This window comes from Populus alba, chromosome 1 (genome assembly GCF_005239225.2).
Source record: "Populus alba chromosome 1, ASM523922v2, whole genome shotgun sequence".
NCBI lineage: Eukaryota > Viridiplantae > Streptophyta > Magnoliopsida > Malpighiales > Salicaceae > Populus > Populus alba.
This window is the reverse complement of record NC_133284.1, coordinates 11,398,293-11,411,249: the sequence shown is the minus strand read 5'-3', so window position 1 is coordinate 11,411,249 and position 12,957 is coordinate 11,398,293. Positions and strand designations below refer to the sequence as shown.

The 12,957-nt window shown below is 32.6% G+C and overlaps 1 protein-coding gene across 3 annotated transcripts; it reads left to right on the top strand.

Annotated features, from left to right (window-relative positions):
• Positions 1–1,287: 1,287 nt before the first annotated feature.
• Positions 1,288–7,886, top strand: LOC118036020 (potassium transporter 11). 3 transcript variants are annotated; one of them, XM_035041711.2, is made up of 8 exons: positions 1,288–2,359; positions 2,741–2,963; positions 3,577–3,822; positions 4,331–4,381; positions 4,523–4,783; positions 4,935–5,102; positions 6,120–6,374; positions 6,782–7,886. In XM_035041711.2, the coding sequence occupies exons 1-8, from the start codon at positions 2,213–2,215 to the stop codon at positions 7,822–7,824; spliced, it is 2,394 nt and encodes a 797-aa protein (XP_034897602.1). In that variant the 5' UTR covers positions 1,288–2,212; the 3' UTR covers positions 7,825–7,886. The 3 variants fall into 3 exon arrangements, with proteins under 3 accessions (XP_034897602.1, XP_073266374.1, XP_034897603.1); XM_035041712.2 differs by having other exon boundaries at positions 1,289–2,359; positions 2,738–2,963; XM_073410273.1 differs by lacking the exon at positions 4,331–4,381 and having other exon boundaries at positions 2,738–2,963.
• Positions 7,887–12,957: the final 5,071 nt, after the last annotated feature.

Genomic DNA, 12,957 nt, shown 5'->3' with positions numbered 1-12,957 from the left:
AAACATGTTTTCAATTTCTTATTAGAAAAGGAAAAGAAAAACTAAAAATTAAAAAGGAAAATAGATTTTTTAGTTCCTTAAGCATATCCTATATATCTAGAAATTATCTATTTATGTTCAAGAGCAAACAAGGCTAGATTGTTGATTGAAAAAATAGTGATTTCAAATTTGACTGTCATTAAAAGATGCTTGGAAAGACGGTTTAAGATGTTCTCACAAAACTCATGTATTATGAAAAGCACTAAAAATAAAATAAATAATGTAATTAATTTTTATTAAAAAATGTTTTTTTATTCGAATGACAGGAAATTTTATCTTGACATATGAACACAACCTGCGTGCTAGTGACTTGGTATCAGTCAATCGTTTCATGCCATATATGAAAACTTTAAGGGAAAAGTGTTTTATAGCATCAAGAATATATGTCAAGGGGGTGAATTTTTTTATTGACAAAGAAAAAGGGAAAAAAAATAGAGGGAATTGATGCCTTTTTATTTGGAATTGTGGGAATAGATTAAAAAAAAAAACAAAATACAATAAACTTAAGGGATAAGTTAGAAAAGTGTTTAAAGGGGCAATCAAACAAATTTTTATGTGGACTTATGTGGAAAAAAAAGTACAAGGACTAAAAGAGAGCTTGCAATTACCCCCTTCTTCACATATATTAAAATTGATTGAAGAGCTATAAAAACTAAATCAGAAAAAATATATTAAACTTAACCGTAAAACAAATTTGATAAAGTTTATAATGTGAATGGTGAATAGAAGAGTTTAAATATACAATATTTTTCAAATAAAAATAAAAGACTAGTTACTTGAATAAAATGAGAGGATATTTACTGTAAGTTATTTTTAACTTTTTTATTTAAAGTAAAAGAGAAGATGTACTAATATTAAAAATATTTTTTTAAAAATAAAAATAATATTATTTTGATATATTTTTAAGTGAAAAATAACCGCAACTATACTTTTAAATAGGCTTTTAAATTAAATGATAGTATAAAATAATTATTACAAATTCTAAAAAAAAAGGGGGAGGGGAATCATATGAGAGTACTTAAAAATAGCAAATTTCTTACCTAAGGTTTTTGGCTGTTAATCAGTTCTTATGCCCCACTGATTAACTTGAAATATACTAATCCATGTAACTCCGTCAGACAACTCAGAAAGAACCTTCCCCAGATACTTATTATGTCATCATTCCCTTTGATTTCCTTTTTTTCTTCAATTTTGCTATGCAAAACTCCTTCAATCATTCAGTAATAATCAGTTAAAAATAACAAGAACCAAATAATCAAGAGAAAAGAAAGGTCATAGCCAATCTTCCAAATACAGACAGAAAAGGATAAAAGCTCGTTGCTTATGCAGCAAAAACTCTCCTTTTATTCGACTTCTTTCTACACAGTCCAGAACGGCACCTAAATTTTTGTTTTTTCTCTCTGCGTGTAGTAAATAAGCTAACAGCAAAAAAAAAAAAAAAAACCATTGGCAACTGCATCTAAAGCACTTCTTCCCTGGCTCTCTTTTTTCTGTCTTGTTACAGAGTCCCTTCGTCTCCATCTCTCCGCCTCTGTACCTCAAAACCCGACTTGGGTTTGTCAGTCTCTGGTCTTCACTTCATGGGTTTATGGTAGATTTTTATTACGGGTTTTCTTGGTTCCTGTGGCTGAGATTGAAGTGACCCCACTTGAAATTTAAAGCGACAAAGCTAAGAAATTTATCTCTGCTCTCATCACTTCTTTTGTTGTATGAGATGTTTTTGAGCTGCTCTGTCCTGAATTGAGTGTCCCTGTTTCGTTGGATAATTGGATTTTGCTTCATTCACAGCTCTCTTTCGTTCTAAAGTCTGTAGTCTTGTTTTCTTTTCAACTTCTTGATGCATGTCGATTTCACAGCTTAACTTTGGTTTTGAATAAATCAAGTAAATATTACTTGTTTATTTTATACCGAGTTACTTTTCTTTTCTTTTCTTTTTTCTCTATAGTTTAGTGGTGAGTTTGAATTCTTTATTGGATTTGGGATGGATTTCAAGTAAAGAGTGGATTTTTAAACTTGTTTTCAATTTTCTTCTTTTAAAAAATCGTATTAGTTCTCGTTTTTTGAGATTCGGAATATTGGTGCCGGCTGGAGATTCTTGCGTGGACTTTATGGTTTTTAGTAGAGAGAGAGAAAGATAGAGATTGGATTGTTTGGTGAAAGATAGAGAATTCATATGGAATTGAGTATGGGAATGACTTCAAGAGTGGAGGTCGAGGAAGACAGTGACAACAATAAAGGAAGTATGTGGGATTTAGATCAGAAACTTGATCAACCCATGGATGAGGAAGCTGGAAGGCTCAGAAATACGTACAGAGAAAAGGTACTGTAGTATTACAATTTCCCTTCTCTCTCCCTCAAACTGCAAACTAATAAATGGAGTTCAATTGTGCTTGTTGACGTCGGACAACACATGCTCCTTGTTAATGCCATTTCCCCTTCCTGGGATGAACTGATTTAGAGACCAAAACACTTATATCTGCTTGAATTTCCATTTGCAGACCCGTTTAACCTTTTCCTTAAATCACAAATGAATGAATTTAATCAGCTATAATCTCGTAACAAGGATGCTGACATTTTTGGATATATACGATATTTCTAATTTATAGATGCATCAATTATTGTTTAATTAATTAAGTTGATTTTGGTGATTTGATGCTGATTTCTATTTTGTTTGCTAATACAATTTGGTTACTTTCAGAAGTTCTCAGCGCTTTTGCTTCTACGGCTTGCCTTCCAGAGTCTTGGAGTGGTTTATGGTGACTTGGGAACTTCTCCCTTGTACGTGTTCTACAATACATTCCCTCATGGAATCAAAGATCCAGAGGATGTGATTGGAGCTCTTTCATTGATCATTTACTCGATCACTCTTATCCCACTCCTTAAGTATGTCTTCATTGTGTGTAGAGCAAATGACAATGGTCAAGGTAAACCAGTTTCAATGCATATGACTTAGGAGTTGTGTGTTGTGCTGATTGCACGTAGCTCTGATTTTGTGGATTTATGATTTTGATTAGTGAATTTGTGGTGCTATACCTAATGATGTACTGGGATGATTTCTTCCATTTTTGCTTACCTCCGAATCCCAATCATAAAGAAAATACTTTTAGAAGCGTGGATGCTATCTTGCTATTTTCTCCTTTTTGTTGCTCGAATAGTAGTGGTCTTCATCATTTTTCTTTGTTTTTGTAGTTCTCCTTGCATTGCTACAGACTTTGATAGTTAACCATGCCTGTTCCCAAGTGATCAATTGTTTCCTTCATAATTTTTTCAGTGGGTTTTGTCTGATATAGCCCAGTGAACTGAAAGAAAACATTTTGACCTCATTTTAAACATGCACAGTATAGTGATGTTCTCGTAAAAACTCATGTAAGAATGTCAGGTTTCAACAGTATATGTAAAAACTCATGTAAGAATGTCAGGTTTCAACAGTATATTTTAATTTGAATGTGTGCCTAGCGGAGCTTGCATTTGAAATTTTTTCCTGCCTCGGCTATGATGAGGGACACAGTACTCGAACTTATCCTCTTCATGGAACAGGTGGAACATTTGCTCTATATTCATTACTTTGTCGGCATGCTAACGTAAGAACTATTCCAAATCAACATCGGACAGATGAAGAGCTTACAACATACAGTCGTTCCACTTTCCATGCACAATCTTTTGCTGCTAAGACTAAGCGATGGTTGGAGAGATATGCATTCCGAAGGAATGCGCTTCTTATTCTTGTCCTTGTTGGCACTTGCATGGTGATTGGGGATGGGATTCTCACTCCAGCAATATCTGGTACCTTGATGCCTAACTCGTAAATTTTGTTTGTGTTTGTCTGTCCATATATAAAATGCTTATTGCTTTGACATAAAATGGATGGGTGTGATTGCAGGTTTGTGCATATGTAAAAACCTTTCAAAAATTAGCAAGATATCTAGTTCTTATCCTGAGAAGAAATCATAGTGGTTTGTTTAATGTGTATTTTACAATTAATTTTAGTAAGTGTTCTCCAAGTGCTTCAATGTTACAACATATTTTTATACATTAGAATGTTTTTGATTTATTATTATGAAAATGTCTTTGGATGCTTGGGTTACTAATGGGATCTGTTGGTAAAGAAATCCAATTGATGTATTTACACCTGAAGAGCGATTAAAGGATAAAAGTTTCATGCGATAATCTGGCTATTAGCATGTACTTGTGGTATATCTGGGGTTAGCCTGTGTTTCTTTACCCATCAGTTCATAATAGTTTTTATTTATTTCAATTCCCTTGGAAATGCTTAACTACACTTCTATGACAGTTCTTTCAGCATCGGGCGGGATCAAGGTAAACCAACCCAAACTGAGTAATGGTATCTTTCTACTCCTGACAGTCAACAAAACCTTGTCTTTACTTTTGCCTCTCTGCAACAAATTGTGTTGTTTCTTTGCCTTGATTTTCTAGCAATTTTGAAGTTTTGAATCTTTAAACCAATTTGTTTTCTTTGGTGCAGATGTAGTCACAGTTGTTGCTGTTGTAATATTGGTGGGTTTGTTTAGCATGCAACACTATGGGACGGATAAAGTAGGATGGCTCTTTGCCCCAATCGTGCTGCTTTGGTTTCTGTTAATTGGGGGTATCGGCCTGTTCAACATCTGGAAATATGATACTAGTGTTCTGAAAGCCTTTTCACCTGTATATATTTACCGGTATTTAAGAAGGGGAGGTAGAGATGGTTGGACCTCCCTTGGAGGGATTTTGCTCAGTATAACTGGTAATTATCAAAATGAATTGGTGGCTCCATACTTGTTTGAAGTTTAAGTACACAAATCCTTTTCTGCCCTAATGTTTAAACCTTTTAACATTTGTTAAAATAAAATCTAAGATTATGGCTGCATACTGATTTTTATTCTGAACTGTTACAGGTATAGAGGCGCTTTTTGCTGACCTCGCCCATTTTCCGGTTTTAGCTGTACAGATTGCTTTTACAGTAGTTGTTTTTCCTTGCCTTCTTTTAGCATATTCTGGACAAGCTGCTTATCTTATGAAAAACAAGGAACACGTGGTTGATGCATTCTATCGTTCTATACCAGGTAAAAATTCTTTCACAGTTGAATTTCCTAGACTTCTATTGTTGCTTCTCTTTTTCTCTGATTACTTTTCATCTGTCTCCTGATATCTTGCTTCATTTCCCGCAACTTCTTATAGTGAGTTATTTTTTATGTAAGCATTTTACTGATATGCAATTCAAAAATAGAGCAAGATGAGTAATGAGTGCACAGAGTAACAGAAGAAGTTCTCTTGTGGGCTGTGAATTTTGAGGCCTGCACTTATTATATGTAAGAAATGAAAATTTATAAGTTCTCCTTCAAAGAGAGATCTTGGGGATTAAGAATACCTTGCAACTCAAGAGAGAATGGGAAATCCAGTGTTTAAACTCAAAATTTTCAATTTACAAAATTTTATATGTTGGGCTCACTGTTAGGCTGTGGTGAAACTCTCAGATATGATATGATAAAAAATGATTCATGGTCACAGAAAATCATTGTTTGAAAATTTATTATCCCGGTTGTTTGAACAAATTGCTAGAATAACTTTCATTTGGAGAAGCACAAAACATGTATGAGAATTATAAGTCCCGTTTTGATTTTGAGATTCATGAAAAGTGGCTAATGTGGGAATTTCAGATCTCGTTTATCTGAAATAAAACCTTAGTAGTTATTCAAGGATCTCAGAAAAGGAAAAGTCCATCAAGAGCATCCAGCTTTATGGAATCCTCATGGATTTGCATGAAGTTATCCTAAATGCGTGTAATATGGAATTAAAAAAATCCACACGGCGTACTTTACCACAAACATATGGTTCGACCATAAAAATTTTGGGGCCAAGCTCAAAGAACAATTTCCTGTGTTGGCCACAGTTTTTTTTTAATACTCGTGACTGTTCAGGCCTTTGTAGCTCCACTCCCCGATGAATTTCTTATTGTAGCTTGAAGTTCTTAGTAAGGTTGTGATACCATCCTCACAATAGTCTTGCTCTTCCCAAAGATACAAAATTTTGATGAAGGTGTGTCAATGGACAGATGCTAATTCACACTTCTTTCTTTGCAGATAGTATATATTGGCCAGTGTTCATTGTTGCAACTGCAGCTGCTGTGGTCGCAAGTCAGGCCACCATATCCGCAACTTTTTCAATAATCAAGCAAGCCCTTGCACTTGGATGCTTCCCAAGGGTCAAAGTTGTACATACATCAAAAAAGTTCTTGGGCCAGATATATATTCCAGATATGAATTGGATCCTTATGATTCTTTGCATCTGTGTCACTGCTGGTTTCCAGAACCAAAGTCAAATTGGTAATGCTTATGGTAAGTTTATTAAAGAGTGTGATTTCTGTGTGGGTGGACAAGTGGTATGAAACTAGCCTGATCCTGTGTGATTTCGTTCTGGATTTTTTTTTTTAAAAAAACATGAAATCATCTTTTGTTTTGCTAACCTTTTAACCATTGCTATGGCGCTTTTCCTAACTTTTTTGGAACGAGTTCCAAGAGCTTCATAAAATGAGTTGTGGAGAGTAACAGGCTGTCCTTTTCCAAGTCTCTTGCTTAAAGTAGCTCGTGATTACTTAAGAAGCAGATCCAAGCCAAATTTCTCTGGCCAGATTTTGCTCATATATTTTGTTTCATTAAAGTGTTTCTACAATATGCTGGTACATTTCAATTTATTGTTTATGACGCATTGCTCTAAATTGAAAAAAAAATCTGTGCAACAACAGGGACAGCAGTTGTGATAGTCATGCTGGTAACCACTTTGCTAATGATTCTAGTCATGTTATTGGTATGGCGCTGCCATTGGATTCTTGTCATGCTCTTCACTGGCTTATCACTGTTGGTAGAATGCACCTACTTCTCTGCTGTGCTCTTCAAGATTGATCAAGGTGGCTGGGTTCCCCTTGTGATTGCAGCGGCCTTTCTTGTCATCATGTATGTTTGGCATTATGGTACATTGAAACGCTACGAGTTTGAGATGCACAGTAAGGTTTCCATGGCATGGATTGTAGGGCTTGGCCCCAGTTTAGGACTGGTGAGAGTCCCCGGGATAGGACTTGTGTACACCGAGCTTGCAAGTGGGGTCCCCCACATCTTTTCTCACTTCATCACAAATCTACCTGCCATACATTCTGTTGTTGTTTTTGTCTGTGTGAAGTACCTCCCTGTCTACACGGTCCCTGAAGAAGAGAGATTTCTTGTCAAGCGAATTGGACCAAAGAATTTTCACATGTTCCGTTGTGTTGCAAGGTATGGATATAAAGACCTTCACAAGAAAGATGAAGATTTTGAGACAAAACTTTTTGATAGCCTCTTCTTGTTTGTTCGTCTCGAGTCAATGATGGAGGGATGCTCAGACTCAGACGAGTATAGTTTATATGGTCAGCAAACTGAGCGGTCAAGAGAAGCCCTTATTAATAATAATGGAAATATAACCTCATCACTTGCAGATCCCACTATTTCATCCATTGACTCGATCGTGCAGATCAAGTCTCCATCACATGTAAATTTTACCGTGAGGTCGTCTGGTCAAACGAGCGGCCAGACCGAGGTTGACGAGAGAGAATTTTTGAATAATTGCAGGGATGCTGGGGTGGTGCACATAATGGGGAATACAGTGGTGAGAGCTAGGAGGGATTCAAGATTCTACAAGAAGATAGCTGTTGATTACATATATGCATTTCTTAGGAAAATTTGTAGGGAAAACAGTGTGATTTTTAATGTTCCTCATGAGAGTCTCTTGAATGTCGGACAGATATTCTATGTATAAATATTTTTTTTCTTGTAAAACAGTAATAAGAGCAAGTATGCCGTCTCGTATTTTGAAGGAAACAGGCAATATGCCGTCTTTGATGCCTTTTAAATCTTGAGAAATACTGAATATTAGCTGCGTGATAGAGTGCAATGAGAAATGTTTTTTTTTTTTGCAAAAAAACAAAGGCGTCCTGGAGTTTTCGCTACAAATTTGGACTAAAACGAATAAATCAATATTGATAACCAGTCTCGTATGTTCAGCAGAAAGCCTTCCTTGCCCTCAAGTAACTTAGGACCAGAGACAAGTGAGAAAAACATCAAATGAAGATCTTATTTATTTGTTTTTACGTTGAGAGATTTTTATGTTCTTTTGGGAGAGGGGTCGTGAGTGCCGTTGTCTCTGTTCCCAAACAACATGAAACAGGTTTTAAGTGGCTACAATTTGAGATCCTAAACCTGTGGGTTGGTCTCGAGTCGACTTAAGCATTTCCCATTATGATAGTTGCAAGGTAAGGCTAAAGCTGATGCAGTTAATTTAAGAACAAGGCAAGCTTTTATGGAGAGAAAGGAAAAGGAGAACAAGAGGAAGCTGAGGTTGACAAAGAGAAAGAGAAACGCAGACACAGATTGTTAAAATTCATTTCATTTTTTCATCATTCTGTTTACGTACTTGTATATATACTTTACTAGTCTCTAAAGAGCACAACTCAGAGTCTAAGTCCACTCTAAAATAGGCCTATATCTTCTATTCTAGACATTTAACTACATGCGTCCATGAACATGCATCAAAAGCTTCTTAGATAATAGTCCTGCCCTGCCCAATCTTGCATTATCTGCAGCTTTGCACCTTTATAAGACGAAGATTTCTTTTCCTTTTCTTCTTCTTCTTCTTCTGACAAGATTATAACACAGGCAAATATGTTAAAAATATATTTTTTATATAATTTTTTTTGACTTATTTTAGAAGAAATCAACAAGAGAAAATAGCTCAAAAACATAAAATAGGTATTTGAATAATCAAAATGCACCAAAAACATTTTTTATTATTTTTTTTTTGAAAATTTTAAAAATAAAGGGTCAAAATTGGTCCCAAAAGGATCGCTTCTTGTGTAGTTAATAATCTCATTAGGCTGAATCGAGGCCTACAAGACATAAAAAGTATAAATAAGAGCAATGCCACATCGGCTACTAATCACAACTAAGTAGATTATTCAAGAAAGTTTGGTGATTTCATAAGTATTATCCAGGTTATAGACTCTCAGGACACCATTAGTTTCTCATGTTAACTTAAAACAATGTGTGTCAGAAGAGTGTTGTGTAGTGGGTATATGAGTGTAACTTCATATCCAATTTGGACGAATCAATAAAAAGAAACAATGCATGAAATGAAAGCACACAAAAATTAATCAAATAAGTATATATATATATATATATATATATATATATATATATATACACACACAAATATCAAATCAAATAATAACAAGCAACAAACACACATTAATTAGTTTAGGAAGATAAGTACAACAAAGGTATTCAAAGAATGCATCAAAGCACAACTACCACACTATCATTGAAAAACAAACAAACAAACAAACAAATTTTAGCCCTAAACCAGGTCCCTAGTAAAGTCTCTATTCTATTGTAAGGGGTATCTTAACCAATTATATGTAAAAAGAGTAATTTTAAAAAAATAAATTGTTACCATCTAGTTTTATGATAATCAAAAAATCCTAACTAATCTTTAGAGGTTCTAGATAAGGGGTTGATTATATAACAAAGAAGATAACAATCATCTTATTTATTCTACCCTAAGATAAGCTACTTTATAATTGTTTTCAATGATAAAAGGTACTTATTGTGCTTATATGCTAAGAATTTACCTTCACTCTTATATGTGGTTTTATTATTAAGAAGTTAAATATTATTATGACCTATGATAGTGATTAATGACTTCAATTTACCTTAAAATTATATTTACAAACCATGGTTTAGAACAATATTTACAAAATGTTTATTATATGTAATTTTTTAAAAAATAAATACATAAATGTTGTTACTTTCAAAGTGATCCCTCCGATAGGTCAGTGGTTGATTGGATAGTCGAGAAAGTAGATCAAAAGTATATTATCGAGAGCACTCTAGAACTACGGGATCTAAATTCACACATTCAATAAAAATAATATATTTTAAAAATAATATCATGTATCAACCATTCCCATTTTTCTTTCAAGATCCGTGGACAAGATCAATTTAAAGATCATGACATCCCTAGGTTGAATTTTAGATTAAAAAAAAAAAAAGGAGCAATTAATATATAAAATTGGAGAAATAAATCCCATCATAGGAATCCAATGGCCTTGAAATGAATACTTTAGTCATGTATCAACCACTTATATTATTTGTTAGACAACATAAAAAAAAAAGGGAAATATAGTGGAAATAGTTAAGGATATTTATATTAAAAGAGAAGTCTAATTTGACACCCATGAAATTTGAGACGTAATAAGAATTGGTGGAGCCGATTGAACCATGTACGTGATGTTTGTTTAAGTCCATAAAAAGATTCATGAAGTTTGCATACAAAAGAAATGTGAGGATCAACAAAACCTAAAGGCTACTACATATCCAACTAATAAATAAACTAACTTTTAGAAATAGCAATATCCAAAAACCTAATTTGATAAATCTTGTCAAAATCAATATCCTTTTTAAGAAAGTTGTGCAAGGAAAACAAAAGTCTTCAATACCTATAAGCCCGTCTGTTTGAGCTTGATAATTATTGCTGCAAGTAAATTTGGTTGCTTGTTCAGTGTGGTACTAAATCAATATCTCATTTCTCTAGTTGATTAAGGGTTTCATTGGGATTCATCGTTAAAATCAATTTGCCAAAAGCTAAAAACACCGACACCCTTCATCTCAAGCCTTTATCTCCTTGATCTATCAATCTCTAGCACCGACAACCTTCATATTTAGTTTGTGCTTCTTTCCTCTTTCTTCCTTTTCGATCTTTTGCAATTACTTATAAGAAAGAACTTTTGAGATTTATGCTAACAAGCCTTTTTCTCTCTCCTTGTTATGCATGTTATGATTATGGTTATAGATAAAAAATAATTTGTGGTTATGAATTAGGCTGAAGTTTGTAAGTAGGAATTTATATAACTTGTTTCTTTTTTTTTTTGTTTGATTATAATAAACAAAGCATACACATTTTTTATTGGTCAACTAAGTTCTCATCACTTTCTATTTCTTTGTTATCAAGGATGGGAACAAAGAGCTTTTTGATATATATATATATATATATATATATATATATATATATATATATATAGACCTGACATTGGTGTTGTGTTTTAATGGATGTTTATGGATGTCAGTTATCTAAGAAACCATTTAATATCTGTTGATTGGGTTCGATCGAACATTCATCATATCCTAAAGATATTTATTTTGTTGGCTAGGTTGTTAAATCATATATGCTTCCTAGAACTAAGAGTAATATTTTGTTTACTTTTGGCACGGACAATACCACTGACTAATGGCAAGAACCCAAATAGGCTATGTTTATAATTATGGAAGGAAATTTCTTCAGTTTTGTTTAAGATACTTTTGTTTAACATGATTTATCTTTATCATTCGTGATCAGAAATAAATGTATTTATTTTGTGTTTTTTAATGTCTATTTATTGTCGAGAAATATGCCTTATGTTCTTCATGTTTATATTTGTAAGAGATAACTAGATGTCAATTAATATTTTGGAGATTTAAACTAGCAAATTTGATCTATTATTGTTGATATTTGGATTTAAAGGTTGAGCTGGTTTGGTTTAAAAAGCTCAATACAAAATATTTGTTAATAGAACTTTTTAAAAAATCCAAGCCAATAAAAAATTGTTAAAGACTAATTTAAAACAGGCATATTAAAAACAAAATAAAAAAAAAAACATTAGGTTTTCTGGTTTTCAAAGGAAAAAAAAGTCAAACTAAGTTGAATCAGTTCAATTTAAATTGATTTTCGTTCGATTTGAATCAAGATTTCCGAAATTTAAAAAAACTAGTTTAGCTAAATTATTTTTATCTCAAACCGAATTGTACCAAAATATGAACACCTCAGTCTTATTATAGATACCTTTCACTAACCATGTCCTTACTTTGTGTCTATTCCGTGTATGGGTTAGAAACCCAAGTTATTTTATTTGATGTAACTTGACTTCAAGTCGTTTTATTTATTTTTTTAATATATTTTTTCTTTTAATTAGAAATTCTTGTGTTTTTTTAGTCGGTTATTAACCATTTTCAAAATTTACTATATAAATTTTAGAAGAATATTTTATTTTTTAATGTGGGATTTAATTTAATATATATATTTTATGTTTCACAAGAAAAAAATTATTTTTAAATGTAAGATTTGAAATCCTGTAATATATATACTATACATTCACAATAAAAAAAAGTTATATTTTTTTAATATGGGGTAAAAAGTCTTTTTATTTTAAATAGTTCAACTTAAAAAGATAATACAATATCTTTTTAATATGGATAAAAAAAACCTTTTAAAATAAATTTTAAACTTTATTATTTATAATATATATATATATATATATAACTTATATTTACATGTATTATTTTTTATTTTTTTATATAAAATATTAAAATATTAAATATATTTTTTTTAATTTTTTAGATTAATTCAGATTTATCCATATCATGTAACATGAAATTCAATTCCTTATCGATTCAATCTCTAACTATGAAATTTACTCGAAAAAAAAAAGTTGATGCATTTGTAGCAAGTTCACTTCGGTTAAAAATAAATGAATATCTACATTGGAGGAATTGCATTGGTGCACTCGCTAACAATTCAATGCTCCTCCACAGAGTTCTTCCCACTCTCATTATTACTTCCAGTTCCAGTACAGTTATGGAAAAATTTCTTACACCCCGAACATGGAATTCTCCGTACCAAATGAGCTGTTTCACCAGTAAAAAATTAAATACTTGAAGTGGATCGTTGGATTGGAACCCTTTTTTTACCCATTCAAACCGTACACTGCAGAGAAGTCATCATCAACTTTTGAGATGCTGAATTTATTATATATAAAAAAAAGAAGCCATCTCAAAATTACTAGATGATGCCGTCATTCACGAA